General features: G+C 51.8%; 1 protein-coding gene across 4 annotated transcripts in view; it reads right to left on the bottom strand.

Moving 5' to 3' along the window:
• The window catches only part of LOC116940949 (transient receptor potential cation channel subfamily M member 7-like), a 63,203-nt gene that overhangs the window by 24,932 nt on the left and 21,176 nt on the right, over window positions 1–17,095 (bottom strand). For all 4 annotated transcript variants that reach the window (XR_012941947.1, XM_032951374.2, XM_032951394.2 and 1 more), the window contains 12 exons: window positions 15,165–15,378; window positions 11,879–12,003; window positions 10,382–10,553; window positions 9,451–9,625; window positions 8,802–8,925; window positions 8,140–8,212; window positions 7,410–7,510; window positions 6,646–6,780; window positions 5,579–5,632; window positions 3,987–4,127; window positions 3,207–3,362; window positions 312–607 (listed from right to left, as the gene is read on the bottom strand). Coding sequence is in view for 3 of the 4 variants with exons in the window: in XM_032951374.2 (XP_032807265.1) it covers window positions 312–607; window positions 3,207–3,362; window positions 3,987–4,127; window positions 5,579–5,632; window positions 6,646–6,780; window positions 7,410–7,510; window positions 8,140–8,212; window positions 8,802–8,925; window positions 9,451–9,625; window positions 10,382–10,553; window positions 11,879–12,003; window positions 15,165–15,378 (1,766 nt within the window). In the remaining variant the exon portion in view is untranslated. The remainder of the gene's footprint in view (window positions 1–311; window positions 608–3,206; window positions 3,363–3,986; window positions 4,128–5,578; window positions 5,633–6,645; window positions 6,781–7,409; window positions 7,511–8,139; window positions 8,213–8,801; window positions 8,926–9,450; window positions 9,626–10,381; window positions 10,554–11,878; window positions 12,004–15,164; window positions 15,379–17,095) is intronic.

Below are 17,095 nucleotides of genomic sequence, written 5' to 3'. Positions count from 1 at the left end.
ATTATAAAAAATTTTTCTTCATATGCGAATATTCGATAACGCTAAAAAACGAAATTATCAACCCCACGTGTTACCAACGTCCAACGTTGTCAGCCCAGTGCTTGCTTTTACGCGTGCACACCACAGCCTCTTCCACTTCAGCTCATCCTCTCGGCTGACGACCAAATCATCCGACAGTGTGCCTGGTCTTGTGGGACCTCAGTAGCTAAGCGGGCTCGAGCCTAGTCAAATCCTAGGACGGGTGACCACGGAGGAGGCAAACGTTGGCCTCTGTACAACATAGACGGTGGCGCGCACACGGCCACACGCACGTTGAGTACTGCTTGAGCTCCTCCGACGAGTCCTCCACGGCCTCGCTTTGCTTGGCCTCGCCCGCCAGCGAGCGGTACAGCTTGCAGGCCACCAGCGCCTTGGCCAACGACTCCTCGCCGTGCTGCCAGAAGAACATGGCCATGCGCTGGCGCTTCATGAGCACGGCCCAGGCGAGCAGCTCGTTGAAGGGGTAGGCGAAGCAGCTGCACTCGGGGTCGCTGCCGTCCAGCGTCACGCCCACGCCCGACGCCGTGCTCATCTTCTGCTTGCGCTGCCGCGTGTTGTCCACGGACGCCTGAGGGGGCGCCGGGGCAGGGGGAGCGAGAGAGAGAGAGAAACATAAAGGCTGACGTTTCAGGAAATGGGCCTTCTTTGAGGGAGCATGAGAGGGCAAATAGATGGTGTTATGGTGAGAGCGCACGACTCAAAAGGTTGAAAAAGTTGGAAGTTTAAATTCTGATTGGGGGATGACTGAGCCCATCATTTTGGTGGGGTTAACACAATGAGGACCACTTTGCTAGACGTTGATAGTGATAGTCCCGCGGAGAGTCTTAGCCCCAGTTAAGCGGATGCAGGGTTTGCATTGTTGACTTGGGAGCTTCTGGCAGAGGGAACGACCACGCCAATGCTTATTTGAGCATTGGGGCGCTCCAACTTTGAAAAATTAATAAGTAATGGAGAACAAATCTCTTCTCTGGTGAGATCACGACCACAGTAGTGCCAGAGAAGCTGAACGTTGCGATGCTGTCACATTATATCTATACAGAACCCACCTTGTATTGCACTGCATGTACCACCCAAAATCACTGATTCAAATTCTTACATTCGCAACCTCAACAATTTAATTAATAGTAAATTACCAATAATAAGTCACAGCCTATGTTAATCCGCTGCTGGATGAAGACTTCCACATGCCATGTCGGTCATGGGGGTTGTTTGACTATACTTCACCACACTGGTCAGCGTAGGTTGATGACGGGTAGGTCTGGCCTGGTTCAGAAACAAAGGTAGCTGGGGGGTTCAGAGTGCAGTTCCTGAACGACTGCGCCACAGCTTGACAGGCACCGACGACTCAGTCACCTTGTGTTATTACGATTCTCACTTCCCCAGCAATAAACGAATTGCCAAGCCAACCGTGGCAGCACAAAAACTTTCCAAGACCATCCGCATATCGATGTGAACTGGCACGGATTACATTTGCCAAGACAGGACAAATGTCACGCACGTTTAATTTTCACCGCCACCAGCAATTCACCTTCGCAGGAACATTCCGTGACTTTCGTGAGCCCGCACTTTCGCACGTCCTCATTTATGATTGTCCCTGCCGATAACCTCCCCCCCCACCCGCCACTCCCGTGGAATTCCCACGGTATTCTTGCGGGCAGACAAATGGCAATTACAAGCCTTTCCGTGCCGTTTGGGAATGAACATTCTGATAACGATCTCTTACGGTGCTGATTATTAACCGCAGGACACAAATGGGTGTTCATCTCACGTCCGCCTCCGGCCACCTCTCACGCGTTTACAATGCCACTCTAAAGGCCACGCAATAATTACATGAGCTTTACAGCCCGTTTGATTTTCAATTGATAGGGCTTTAAGAAAACCGTAATAACATTTTGTTATAATGAGACTTGTTCTGACGACGAATGTAAGCGAGCCCCACCAAAGGTGGCTGGCCGTGGGAGGCGCCCGGGGCTGTGCGTGACTCTCGGCGTGAGAGGCGCCCTGCGCAGCGAGGGCTCGAGACTTCCCCAGTCGCCCCAACAATGTCAAACCGCGGGGCACCGGCAAACATAGCGCCCATAGGGCCGCCAGGAGCACGTCGATCGCGCGAGCCAGGAAACTACGATGTAGAATTCCAAAGGCAGAATTTACGGACCATTTAACCCCTGCTCTCATAGCCTTTAGTATGCAGTGTGGTCTGGGCAAAAGGCAACGCCATCAGAAATTCTCTCCCAGGAAACATTTACCTTTTCAATTACGGAATCTATGAAAATGTTCTCAGAATGGATACCAATTCGTTGACTACGGAATAACTTCGTGATCAACCATTATAAAACTCTGCACCCAAGACCCAAGTTTTCAACAATTAAACCATTTAAAAACAGCACATTGTGTTTCCGTCTGTGTTTTAAAAACACATTCATTGGCTATAGGAAAGTTCCATCTCTTTATAACATGTGCGTTCAACCCTGAGTATGCAGACGCAATGGGACATGGCACGGCCAATTGAGTCTTAGCTGCGAATTGCGGGGTGGTGGGTGTAGATCAGCAGATCTTGCCTGCCTTAGGCAGTGAACACGGTGGAATGGTCGGCAGTGAGCAGGGCCACTGAGTTGCGGTGAGCCTCGTGCCATGAGAGGCAGTAAGCGGCGGTGCCGCGTGTCTCGGCTGTTATAAGCGGCGGTCATGGAGCCTCCCGCAGCCATGGGCGGTGGTGGCTACGCACGTGACTGTCTCTAATCCAGCACCGTGAGTTGGTGGATCACCGCACAATTTTGGGGATCTCTCTTCACGTGGGCGTCGAGGGGTCATACCCTGGCTTGCCAAAGGAAAGTGGAATGGCGAATGTGGACTAACATCATCTCTGCAATCTGTATGGGATAGAGCGTTGCCCCCTCACCCGTGTGCATTTTCTCCGAGTGCTCCGGTGTCCCCCCCACATGTATAAACACTCATCATTAATTTACTGAAAACATCTCAATCTGTACGCGCCTCCGCGTTTGCGGCATGCACAGTGTAGGGCGACGCAGTTGCATAAATTGCGCCGTGCAAAAACAAAAAAATATTGTTGAAACTCATTATTATTAAAGTTCAAACTCAAAAACATTATGTTATATTCGTATCACTATTATTATTATTATGGGAGGCAGTGAGCGCTCTGCGCGTGCCTTGCGCTTGTAGGGCTGCGCCGTCTTGAGGAAATGGTTGTGCCGCGTCTGAGACTCCTGCTCCGAGAGGTTGGGGTTGAAGAGCTGGTGCCGGTGGTTGAAGATCTGCGAGGTGTTGGTCTGCAGCATGGCCGAGCTCGTGCTCGTCTTGAACTTCTGCAAGGTCGTAGGGGGAGCGGCGTTAATGAGCAAACAGCGCCGTCTCCTGCTGCATGCGCCCACCGTAGGTGATAGACAGCGCACCCTGCACGCACGGCCACCACCCCAGCAGGTATGTACGCATGTTGAACCGTACGTAGCCAACCGTGCTCATCGGAGGTGCGGGGGAAGGGCAACAAAAGGCATGACACACGCGAGACAATAATAAAACCGCAACCGGTTCCAACCTGCACAAAGACAGTCTGAGACTTGAAGGAAAACTCAAGCCATCAACAGATATCTTGCGATTCAAATTACCAAAGCTACAATGTCGAATTAGCTTGGAAATAGAGTACATAGAGTTCTTGTGATCCTTAACAGAGTGAAGTGTGGAACACCTGTGATAAATGGACGTTCGTGATGATATGGCGTTTGAATTATTAATTGCCTACCAAACCAAAACGGCGAGTAAGAGTTTTCCGACAAAGCAACTCCTGCGTGCCGGCACGACATGCGGACGTTGAACTGAACCCATTGACCGATTTGCTGATCAAACGACGCGGCCCTGGCAAAGCGCCACCGCGAGGACGATCCCCGACACGCGAGCTGGGTGCGCCGCTGCCGCCGCCGCCGCTACTGTACCCGGTGCTGCCCGTAGAGGTTGTGGTAGAGCAGCCGGAAGCGCTTGCGCGTGTACATACTCCGGAACGCGCCACCCATCAGGAACTCGATCACCAGCCCCACGTCGATCAGCGTGATCTTGTAATCGGGCGGGAGGTGGCTCTGTGGGCAGGGTGGGCGGAGAGTGCGAGACAGGTGGGTTGACCTCTGGGCACATGGTGTCTATCCGTAAACCCGTGGACATGAAGAAAAAGAGAATGACTACACTAATTTCAGGTTTCGAAGGAGCTCCCAGCACGTGTGGTCAAACATCGAACGACGCGCCCAACGGCACAAAAGAATCTATGCAGTAGGATTCTTAACTAGACATTGTTCGCAAGTGCAATCATTCCCAAAGTATTCATTTTTGTTTTCAAGATGAACAAATGAGAATAACTTTGTCAGCAAAAACATCGTTTTACAGTATGCATGATTAACGGCAGTTGAATTTGAATCAAAGTATTTCCCAACTCAAACAAGCAATAGTTGAAATTCCACATTCCCAAGGTGGAGATCCCAGCATGCAAAAGACACTGAGAAAGGTGCTGACAGTGATGATGTGTGGGGGTGGATACATTTTTCTCTGCTGCTCACCACAAAAGCACTTAGTAGCATCACCATGGCATCATCATCATGTATACTTATGCCCATGATGTCATGACTTGTGTATATTAAGCATGCAGGCTAATACAATCCCTTGTGTGTCAATATAAAACTTGTCCAAGCGGAGTTTACATTTGACATTTGATGGTGGTCGCTGGCTGTAGTGTAGCATACTGACCCGCCCCACCTGGACATCTGTGAAAAAGAGCTTCATAGCTCACGGGATTTCTCATCAACAACAGAGAGTGCCATGTTCTGCCAGCGCCATACTCTCGAGGACGTGAGCTTTACCTGGTTCACTGATGACGGGGATCGTACATTAAGCTTCAAGCATGAGACTGCTGGGACCAAATGAATATTCCAAAATTCCAGACATCCCGGTCACTCAGTTTAACACGTAGGCTTTCGCAACCAATATTATTCATAATAAAGGTTTTAGGGTTAGATCGCGTTGTTTATAAATGTGTCGTACCCTCCACCACCCAACACGGCCAATCAGCAAAAAAGTGTCACGTTGACAAAAGACAATTAGTTCACTACTTTAGCCCACCGGTGTGTTGAAGAGTGAATCCACAACATTTACAGTTTGAATACGACGTTTCGCTGGTAATTACATCCAGCATCATCGGGCAATTCGCCAGAATGGTCACTGCTAGCAAAGAACACTACACAAGGAAGCCCTTCCAGGCAACATGTATATATAGAGCCCATCTTGGGATTTCCCACTCACTTAGGCACAATCTCTAGCACCCACCCTCTTGCCCGATGCTGCAACCCCCCTCTGCCCCCTTCTCGGCTTTATATATATGGACTTGTTTCAGCAGCCTGTTTCTCTCTCCCACCTGAATACGATTGCTTGTGTGGCGATCGAAACGTCGTGATCAATTATTTTTTCTACCCACGTGACTTTACCGAAATAACCAAAGAGTATGTTGAAACAATTACAAATACACCAACAATGCTCAACTCACCTTTTTGACGTCTCGTACCAGGTAGTACAGGGTGGGGTTTATTGGTCCATTTTTCTAGAGAGAGAAACAAAAAAAACGCGCAGAGATTAATGTCCCTCTTTCGACACGCACACCACTCGTGACATACAAGACACCCTAGGGCGATCACAAATGTGGCTAAATGCCGCTGCCAAAAAAGGTGATAGCCACTGAACCCAACTCACCCCACTTACCATAAATACATGAACAACAACAAGACGAATATGCCGACTTGGGTCCACAGGACCTGCGACACTTCGTTTACTGTGCCGCACTCTTATCGGCATGCATGCCATATAAACGCACGCACGAGTATCCACGTCGCTGCTAGCAGAGACATTGTGACCAGCGATATCCCCGATAGGCAGGCAGCCAGCAACGGCACACCTGGCGACCAGACAAGGACTCCGTCGGCTGCGTTTATTTAACGCTGGAATCGAAGTTATCCTCAGCGACGCTTATGCTATTGGTGGCACTTCTCTTACAGATGTCGCGCAGTCCCTTCACTCACGGTGGTAAGGTTCATCAAGCTGAAGCGACAGTCTTGGCTGCTGCACAGCCCGAGAATACCTTACCAAACATCGCCTCACGGCTGGAAGATGTACAGCACAATGTACTCAAAAGTCATATAAAACCAACTTTTGTATTCGGCCATCAGTCGAGAAGTAGTGTGTTGATGATTACAATGGAGAAGTATATTCAGCCCGATTTAGGTTCAGTATTATGGCGTTTTAATCAATTCGCTAATATTGGGCCAATGACATTTGGGCTAAGATGCCATATAATGGCTGGGTGGGGGGGGGGGCGTTCTTGGAGACATTGGAGAGAAGAGGACTTTTTATTTTATTTCTATGTGACTTTATCGAAAGACCCAAAGAGTAGGACTTATTTAGTGTGCACCTTATTTTCAAAGAATGCGACAGGAGGAGGAGGAGGAACGATTACAAGTACCAATTATCCAGCCGGCCACATTGCTTATAGTCCCACGGGTGAGAGCGTGAGTTCGCCAAGAGTGGACGCTTTGGCGGGTTTGTGAGCGGCCCGCTTACCGTGTTGTAGAGCTCCTCGAGCCGCGTGATGGTCAGGAACTTGTGCATGCTGACGCCGTTCTCGATGAGCAACTTGACGAAGTCCACGCGGTCCATCACCAGCGCGTCCAGCATGGCCTTCTCCAACGCGCCCACCTGCCGGGGAGACTCGAGCTCGTGAGGGCACGGCACGTCACGGACGGCGCCCCGGGCGCCAGCAACCCGACGGCGAAGAGGGACGCACGGTGCGATGGGGAGCAGGGGAGAGCAGCTCGCGGGCGACGCAATGCCCGCCAAGTGAGATGCTCGCGCCACCACCAATCCCAGCATCGAGCCCCATGCTGGGGCCCGATGCCTTCTCAGTTTTGCGGTTGGGTATAGCTGCTTTGGTGAAATTCGTGCCGACAGACCGGCACGCGCACATGTCGGTGTGAAGGGAAGCACACGTGCCGTTGTCATGTGTGCGTGTTCGTGCCAACACACACGCAGACCAGCACATATATGCACATAAATACAAATACAATGACACACGCAAGACACGCTCGGAAACGCATGCGACGTAGATACAAGAAACATGCGTATACACACACACACACACAGGCAGATGCTGACATTAGCGCAAAAACAGAAACAAAGATTCCTCATATAGCCTCAACGGACTGTTGGGGCAAGTGCTGTTAGTAGAAAGCCGCAAAGGCACATGGAGGGGGTGGCGGCCAACACCACGCACACACACACGGTGGGACATCCGTGCACGCGACCACAGCACCGCACTCCAGCCTCACCATCCAGTGCTGGCCGTAGACAAACACATGATTCTTGGCAATGTCCACACGGTCCCAGGCCAGGGCCAGGTTCAGCTGGTCCGCACTTGAGAAGTTCGTACCTGCAGCGGCACCCGTTCGGCATCAAAGGGCGGCGCGGCCACCTCCAACACGCCGTGCAGGTGGGGCAATTACCAGGCGATAGCGGCGGCGGCAGAGCTACGATGCTATCAGAAGCAAGAAAAGTAACCGTCCGATGCGTTGCCGCTCCCTTCAGAAGCTGCCAGCATGTGCAGCGAAACGTCGGACATCGTGCCAAACAACGCGTGGTACGACCCGGAAGCGCATCGCAGAGCTGCGCAGCACAACCTTGACAACCGATGCAGTGGTATAAAAAAATCCCATTCACCTAATTTTGGTTTCATGTTTATAAAGCGACAGTGAAGTATATCCCGACTCAAACGAGTTTGTGGTACCCTCATCTCCATTGGCAATCCTGAGTGCGAGAAGGAAATTCCACATTTCCATGGTGTCGATCAGTGTCTCCACAGAAGGACCACCGCTGACTTTCAAAAAAGTGGTTTCACCGACCCCCCAGGAACGGTAGGCCGAATGGCCCTCGCACCGGGAATTGTACTCGCGATCTTTTGAGTTTGAGACGAGCGCACCAAACCGGAGACGCATCTGACCTTTTGTACAAAGTACCAGAGCATGAGGGGCTGTGCTGAGGAGGGATTACATCTTTGCGCACCTTTCAGCAGCGCTGTCAGGATCGCCAAGTCAACATCGGAGTGGTCCTCGGAGCCCGTGTGGAAAACTGTGATCTGTGGGTGGCGGAATTTTCAGAGGCATCAATCACAGAGCAAGACGGTTCAGCGGCAACGCATGACTTCGCTTTGCAAAGGGAACCACGGCCTTCTTTTAAAATGATTTTCTCTCCAAATGCATCGCAGCTGTGCCATTGGCATCTAGCCAGCTCTCGTCCGACAGAGAACCCACTGCAGACCACACGGAGGCGTGCTGCTATGGGGAAAAACAAACCCCTTTGCTTAATATGGGTGGAAATTTACTCTCTTTTTAAGATGTATACAGAAGTGTCAAAGCACATTCATTCCCAATAAAGTATTTTTATCAAGAACAATTTGTTTCTCAAAAATATGTTTGGCAACGTTAAAAAAATGTACAGTCAAGCAGTTCTGTCCGACCACTTACGTAACTCTTGGACTGCCGCGTATCAGTTTCAATGAACAGTTTTAAAGCCAATGAACGGATCATTGCATAACAGCAGCAGCGCGTGACCACAAAAGTGAACTACAGGAGCCGAGTGAAGTTGTGTGGGTCCTACAACTCACTCGCTGCACTACCATGTGTACACGTGTGTGTGTGTGTGCGAACACGCGCGCGAGTCCCCACCAGCTCCTTGCGCCGCATGCACTCGAGCAGCGTCTGTAGCAGGTGCATGGCCTGGCCGTGGCTGAAGTTGAACGTCTTCTTGATGGTGCCCACAATCTCGTCGTGCAGCCCGTCGCACAGCTCCCTGTCGTTCGATCGTTCACGGGGCGGGCGAACACACAGCAGCAGCAGCCTGCACGTGAACACCCGCACGACTGGCCAGCCAGCAGGAGAACCACATGTAGTGACCATAAGACTTAAGGGTAAAAAAGACACTTCAATGCTTACAGTGAAATATTATCGCCAATTAATCATCCAGGGTGGACTGAATGGGGATGTTTGCCCATCGAATTTTTGAGGACTGTTTTGCATGACAATGGGAGGAAATTTAAATACCCGGAGGAAAGCTACGCTTATGAGGGACAAAGACCCCCACAGGTAAGATCATGAAACTACTTGCTGGACTGCCACATCCTGGGAATCTCGTAAACACGGCGGGTTTTGGATCTAACCACACGGGATGATCTACCCGTGCCTTGCGTAATCAGCAAAGCCGCCTTCAAAGTGCTGGACACTACCGGCACACGCCCCCCCACGCACTACCACGTGCATTTGCAGTGTAAAAAAAACCCATGAGGCACGAAACATTTAGCGGTGAGTGTGGGCCCACCCGGTGTCATCGGTGTTCTTGTGTAGGAAGGCGAGGATGTCGGCCGCACGGCCCGTGCCTTCGCAAACCACCACCGGCACGGGCGGCTCCTCCAGCAGATACTCCAGCACCGTTACGATCACGTTGGGGCCGCCCTCGGCCACCAGGCCCACGACCGGCACACCCTGGCCCATGCCTGCACGGCACGCGACGGTGTGGAAAGTGCTGTTAGTGAGTGTCTATGAAGGCCGGTACGGTACACGACAGGGTGGGTGGCCAGCACAACGCCCGACTGCCTTTGTCTCCACAGTGGCGATGATTTTTACACACCATACAAGGTACTCATTTGAGGCCGAGTCGATCTAGGGGAGGCCCAGGACCGATTCAAATAATCGTCACTGGTGTCGGCCGTGAGGGGGAATCGAACTCGGGTCGCCGGGTTTGTAGCGCAGCAAGTTAACCGCTACACTACCGCTAGAAACACACAGACACACACCGCAGAAATGGGGCATCATCGTCAGTATGCGTGTGGCCTACAGGAGTAGGCGATCACACATGGGAAGCACTCACTGTTTTCATCCCCATGTCGTTAACTCTCAAACGATTCCTGATGAACGACTTTAAAAAGTCAAAGCGTCCACACGCTCATATGAGCGTTGGGCAATGGTTATCACCAATAATTGTTCTGGGCAAAAGGTGGACAATTCCACATTTCTTTGGTATGGGACCAGTATTTCACAGGATCACAAAGTTGTTCCGCTCATTTAGTCGATTCTTCAGCAATAACGAACAGCTGAGTTGACCCCTACACACTGACACCCCAAGTTTCCATGATGATTGGCCGAGTTCACCTCTGACCTCGCTATCCGCAAGCGATACACCCTGACCACAGCGCCGCCCGGCTAGGCGGACGACCGCTGCCGAGTTAACCACCCCGTTGCCCGGCGCTCACGTGTGTGGATCTTCTGCAGGGCAATGTGCTTCTCCAGCTCGCGCCGCAGCTGCGCCTCGGCGCCGTACTTCCCCACCGTGCCATCGTCCACCAGGATGAAGTGCGAGTGCAGGCTGTTGAGCAGGTTCAGCTTGCTCAGGGGGTTCGACAGCGTCTGGTACGGCGACACCACCTGCGCGGCGACGGACACGCACACATGCGCAAAGGTTGGCCGCGACCGCACGCGGAGAGGCCGGGCGGCGGGGGCCTGCCCCCCACCCCCACCCCAGCGACTGCCGATGCCCGGGATTCTCGTCACCCCGCAGGGCACCGCACCGTCGGGTCGCCCGCGCTTCCAGGCATCCTTCTAATTGGCCACGTTACGTAACATCACGTCATCATCATGAGGCGTTACGTGCGAGAGACGTGGCCCAATTTGCCATAGAGCCACGCACGAGGCTCTGCACGTATGAGCACGTACGGCTTATCAAGTGCAACAAAGGCTCGGCTGCTGTGACGCGCTGCTATAATTGTGCAATTAACGTTCAAGTAAGAATGTGGCATGGGGCGGTGGCGAAGTGCTTCCCGCACAGCGCCATAAACCACCGTGCGCAAGTATAATTCATGGACACGGCTGACCTCAGCGGCGAGTGATATCTCACCAACCAACACTGACCGGTGTGGTGGAGCATGGCCAGACAACCCCCTATGTCTCTCACGGTGTGGGGGAAGCCTGCATCTGGCAGTGGATTAACAAGGGGCTGTAAATAATTGTTAGTTGGGTGGTCACCACCCGAGAGTATGTTGTGTTAATAGCCTGGAGTGTGTTGTGTTAATAACCTGGAGTGTGTTGTGTTAATAACCTGGAGTGTGTTGTGTTAATAGCCTGGAGTGTGTTGTGTTAATAGCCTGGAGTATGTTGTGTTAATAGCCTGGAGTGTGTTGTGCAAAGAGTTTAATAAAACGTGTTGCTCCCAAGACAACGTCTGCGACTCAGTTGGACTCACTACACAGGCATTATCTTGCACATCACACATGACTCAAAATGCTGTACGTATGTATGTTGAACTTTTTTCGCACCATACGTAGCCAACCATGCTAATCAGAGGTGCGGGGGAAGGACAACAAACCAAACACAAACAGCAGTTCTAAAGAAATTAGTTTTCAATCTAGATTGTTAAGTGGATCGATCCAGTGGCTTCCTTATATCGGAAGGAAGAGCGTTCCAGACGGCCGCAGAAACACATTTGAAGGCGCGCAATGCAGTGACCGTTTTTGTTCGATGGCAAGCTAAGAGCCGCTGTGAGGATGACCGGAGTGCGCGTGATGGTTTACGATCCTTGACGAGATCAGCGAGGTATTGTGGTTCATTTCTGGCAAGCACTTTGTCTGTGATGAGGGTGACTTCATACACACAAACGGGCCATGAGTTCACGGGCGGCCGTCTGTCCGTGTGCACATTCAAAATTGTGAGAGTATTCCACCTGGACGAAAAAAGGCGCACGTGCGCAAACTCACGTCCTGTCCGACGAGGTCGCCCCGGTTCTCGATGACCCCCCAGGGCGCGATGCCAATGGTGCAGATCTTGTGGCTGGAGCGCGAGGCGTGCTCCTTCAGCGCATTACCGACGTGGTTCACCACACCTGTGCCACAAATCCAAAGTAAATACAAACGTCCCCTGTTTAGACTTCAGATTAGCGGGGGGTGGGTGGGGGGGCGGAGGGTGCCGTTAGTGAACCACTATACAGGGCGGAGGCCGGCATGGCTACAACACCTCCGACACACACACAAAGTAACCGCGAGCGAACGCCTACAGAGGCCGGCATGGTGCATGAGGGGGCAGTGTGGCCAGCACCACACGCTGCCACGTTTGTCTCCCAGGCAGGCGCTGATGTTCACACACTGCACCAGGTACACATTTAAGGCCGAGTTGGTATCGGGGAGGACCAGGATACCACTTGCCAGTGATGTTAGCCAAGACGGGGAAACAAACTCTAGATGCCGGACTTGTATTGTAGTGCGTGAATCACTGGACCACCACTCCCCATATCAATAAACGTACACACGTACAAACAGACCCTCCATTACCAGCCCCACTATCACTGCAGCTCATCAAGCAGCTGAGTTTATGCAGAAATGGATGTAAAAAAACTTAAACGTTTTTAACCCCAAATTATCGGAAATGGTTGTGAAAAGTTCTCAAAACTGTCAAGTGGAGAATGACAATGGGGTCTTGTGAGCAATGGAAAACACGATGCCTTAACATCCACGCGGCAGCAGCGGGCAGCGAACTTTGGTAAGAACACGCGTGACTGGCCAGATGGCTGCTGGCAATTGCCATGCTGCAATTATGGTGTATTTACTATCCGTAGCCATAGCAGGCAGCACTTGTTTCTTACTCCCTGTAATGACTCTTCCTCGCGAGCCTTCAGCCGAACATTCTGGACACACGGCAGATACAGAAAAAGATGCTCACGGGAGGTCTCCAAGGACAGCCTTGAGGGGCGTTAAAGTGACCAGTACAATAGCCAAAGTGTATTTTGGAAAGCTTGAAATTCCAGAGTGTGTATTGAATTGCAAGCCTAAAGGACATGAGCCTGACTGAATAGGAATCGGTGACAATCGGCTCAGGCTGCAGAGATCCAAGCCTCCACGCAGAATGAGGAGACGGAAGGAACCGGTACATCAACATTCCTGCGGTATATTCATTTCTCAAAGCACTTCCAGATTTGTTTCTGCATGCATGAATTATTATTATGACTCATACTATTGCTGGGACAACTGCCTGCTCAGAGCCGCACGGCGTACACGACCTGGGCACCAGCAGGGAGGGTGAGGAAAATAAGTTTGGTGTAAAGAGCGTTGTTATTTTGAATCAAACGCAAGCCGAGCCAGGCAGAAATGTATCTCTGGGTACATAAATTATGCAGAAATGTAGAGCGCGATTTGTCCTGAACCCTGGGCTTGAGGTCTGCACATGGAGCTGGCAGTGTGCCCACCACATCCCCCGCCAAGCAATAACAGGATACGATGGTTTGGGGAATATGTCTGCGTGCAATTTGTAGCAAAAACGCTTGTAATCGCACAGGGTAAATAAACAGGAAGGCTCTTCCCGTGTCGAAATGAACTGCGCGTGCCCGGAGATAAGTACATAAAACGGAGCGGAACCCCCCGACGATCGGCACATCATTGGCCAACTTACAGTGCGACGAGCACACTCCACCGCGGGGCGGCTTCGAGGGGGTGGCGTGCAAAGGGCGGCCGAATGACGCGGCCTGCACGTCGTGACCTCGTAACGGTCAGGGGGCACGCGCGCGACGGGGGCAGCCCTCCACTTCATCATCGTTCTCCAGCGGCCAACGAAGAGGGGACACGCGCGAGCTTCGCGGCCCGCCGACTCGCGCACGATTGCACGTGCCGAGCCGTCCTCGCAACGCCCATATCTTGGCATTCACGCTATCCGGCACGGCTACAAGTTTCCACCGCGGGTGCGGGGGAGGCGCTGGGAACGGCACGTGTTACCGTCACCTCCGCCAGAATGAGAGGCACGCGGCGAGCAGGCTGGCACTGGCACTCCACCGTGACCTGCTCGTGGAGATTATCGCCTTCGTCGCTGTTTTGTTTTTATTTTTAACGATCGTCGCGTGCTTCCTCCAAGTGATATCCGAGAGTGCGGAATTATTTAATAGTTTTTTTGTTAAATTCTAATTGATATTCTTTATCTAAGTAGGTGAGAGTTCAGTGAGATTAATTCTTTGTTTTGCAGGAGATACTCGGGTATCTCCTGCTTACAAAAGGGTCTGCTAATAATTTAACGTATTTTATTGGAAACACTCAAATTTGCGCTTTGGGTTAAAACAATGGCCAGTATAATCTCGTAAAATCTTTCATGTCCACTGCATGACAAAGAGCACGCGTGGGTAGCTGCCATTGGAATGTGTAATTTCACCGCTAGCTGAAGGTCATCAGCTGAGATAAGTAGTAACCCAGATGTTTGCTTGAGTAGGGAAACACTAACTTTTGACTCTTCCACCTCACCTTATAAGTAAGTTTCAGGGGCCTAATGTAACAAAAACGTCTTGTGCAGCATGAACACAGAGGCCCTTGTGACACAACGCGCAGGTCCGACCTCCTGAGCGGCTGCTCCTGACCAGCGGTACCAGCCACGGAGCCCCCACGGAGCCCCCACGGAGCCCCCACGGAGCCCCCACAGAGCCCCCACGGAGCCCCCACGGAGCCCCCACGTCTGCCCTCGAGGTGATCAAGCGAAGGCTCGAATTGGACCAATCACGACATCCAAGCACTGCGGTCCTTCATCAAAGGAGCATCACCTCACGCTGTTCACAGTCTTGCCTGTTGACAAGCTTGCATCCTACTTTTTTATTTCTTCACGATAGTCATTAACCATGCCCCATAACGCAAGCAAGATGTTTGAAAGGATAACGTTCTCGGAAATGACAGCAGAAATGCTGATAACATGCTGACTGGCAGAAACCTCGCTGGCAGTGGTGCACAAGTGGAACAAATCACCACGTCCTGCAGGGCAGAGGAGGAGTCGGCTCTGAAGGGGCATTGTTCGAAACGTCAGCCCATTATGATTATGTATTTTTATGCTCCAAGTCGGTGTTTACGACGAATACGGCGAGGTTTTTTTTTGTACACAAACAATTTAGAATTCACAAATGTAACTTTTTTGTTCCATCAACAGATAATTTGTTTCCATCCAGAAGAGCTCGGCTCTCGTGGCGGCGGCGGCGGCGGCGGCGCCTCCTTCACGGAGTCACCGCGGCGTGCGACTCCTCACCGGTATTCACCCCTCCGGTGAAGATCCAGGCGCCGGTGGTGAGGGCGGCTTTGATGAGGCCTTTGCTGAAGACCTGCTTGAGTTTGGGGTGCAGCTCGAAGTTCTGCAGGCCTCCGTGGACTGAGATGAGCAGCCGGGGCAGCTCCATCTGCCACTCCTTCACCATGAGCTGCAGCAACAGGTCGGGCCGGCTGTCGTAGGAGACGCGCGCGTACTGCGGCACGGGCGAGGGCGACACGGGAGGGGTGGACGCGGCGTTACGGGTCACACTTGCGACTCCTTCGACGAGAAGGGCACGACGCTCGCTCGCTTGCGCAACACGAGCCGACCGTCTCTGCAGTCGCTCGTTGCCGCCGGCAGCCCGGAGCGGAAGACGTCACGTGCGTGCGTGCTCGCTGGGACAGAAGCTCAGATGATCCACGCCAGGATACAATAACAGAAGAGATGTCGCGTTTAAGTGCTTTTTCATTCCTATGGCCAGCAGCCAGCCTGTTGTGCACGCGCTTGCCATCAGAGGGCATGCGGGAAGCAGGAGGAGTTTCTCTCATGAAGCCTTCCTGAAACCCTTTTTTTTATCCATTAGAATGCGCTTATAGTAAGAATAATAATGAGCCCTCTGTCAATCCACTGCTGGACACAGGCTTGACCATGCCGAGTCAGTCACGTGGGTTGTTTGACTATACTTGGACATGCTGTTCAATGCGGGTTGGTGAAGGGGGAGGCCCTGGACTGTAAAAGATGCCGCTCGCCACCGATGCTGGCTGCGAGCAGGAACAGTGTCTGCGTTAGTGTGCCCAAAATGTGCCGCCCCACGCCAGCAGTGCATTTGAGCAGAAAAAACGAGGGAACTGAAGATGAAAAGGGGCTGAAAGATAACATGAATCAAATTATAATAACGTTCCTCATTTGTCCTGGAGATTCTCACAACGTCTCAGGACTTATCAGTTGGGTCACGATTGCAATATTTGGCCAATTCAATGTATCTAAGACATTTGTTTGTGCGAGAAACTTAAAATGAAAGGTGAGCTCGCAGCCTACTTAATCTACTGCCAAAAGACTGTCACCTCGAAGCCCAGCTGGTTGGATTTGTCTCCCACGTAACAATGCTTATGTAATCCACCAATACCACCAAAGCACTGGATCATCACAATCATCTTCATCATCTTTCTGATACAGCACAGGTCTAAATGTGCATCCTCCAAAACCCACATTTGCATGACTATTTGCATGAACCTGCGACGTGCTTTAGGGCACACAGAGTTTACAACGAGTCGAAGTAACTACGGCGAACAAATGAACAAGAATGCCAAGAGTCGTGCGTCGCCGACGCTACACCCAATGACGTGGGGGAAGGGGCTCTGTGGCAACCAACTCGGCACCCGCACTGTCGCCCCCGCGGGCACCAAAGGTCCCCGCGAGCGTCTCCGGCGCACGTTGGCGAGCGTGGCTGGAAACGCGGCTCGCGGCTACGAGGCTGCTGCCGCACGGCAGCCGGCTGTTGTGCGGATGACTTAAGCAGCTAATTCGAGGGTGCCTGGAATTATAAGCGCATACCTAAACGGGTAAATATATAAATAAGGTTACCAGATTACATTTACAGTGCGCGTATATTCACTTACGGTGCTCAACCCCCGCCACCACCACCACCACCACCCTCACACTCGGGAAAGTGAGCAGAGCGACTCACTGGTTAGTGGAGAAAATTCCACATTGCTGTGGCAGGGATCAATATATGCACACAACAAGCACATATTGATGAGGTTAATAATATTGCCATAATGTATCCAACTTCCACGGTATGAGTGGTAACTATATTTACACTTAACATTTTATTATTTCTGGTAACACGGTATCACAATAAATGTGACTAATTGAACAACTGCACACCAATTGAAACGCCCAGTGCGTGGGAACCTCGCCACGCCCGCAGC

The sequence above is a fragment of the Petromyzon marinus genome, chromosome 1 (assembly GCF_048934315.1).
Source record: "Petromyzon marinus isolate PM22_M1 ecotype Great Lakes invasive population chromosome 1, UKy_Petmar_22M1.pri1.0, whole genome shotgun sequence".
Classification (NCBI taxonomy): domain Eukaryota; kingdom Metazoa; phylum Chordata; class Hyperoartia; order Petromyzontiformes; family Petromyzontidae; genus Petromyzon; species Petromyzon marinus.
The sequence above is the reverse complement of the archived record's forward strand: the minus strand, read 5'-3'. Positions and strand labels throughout refer to the sequence as shown.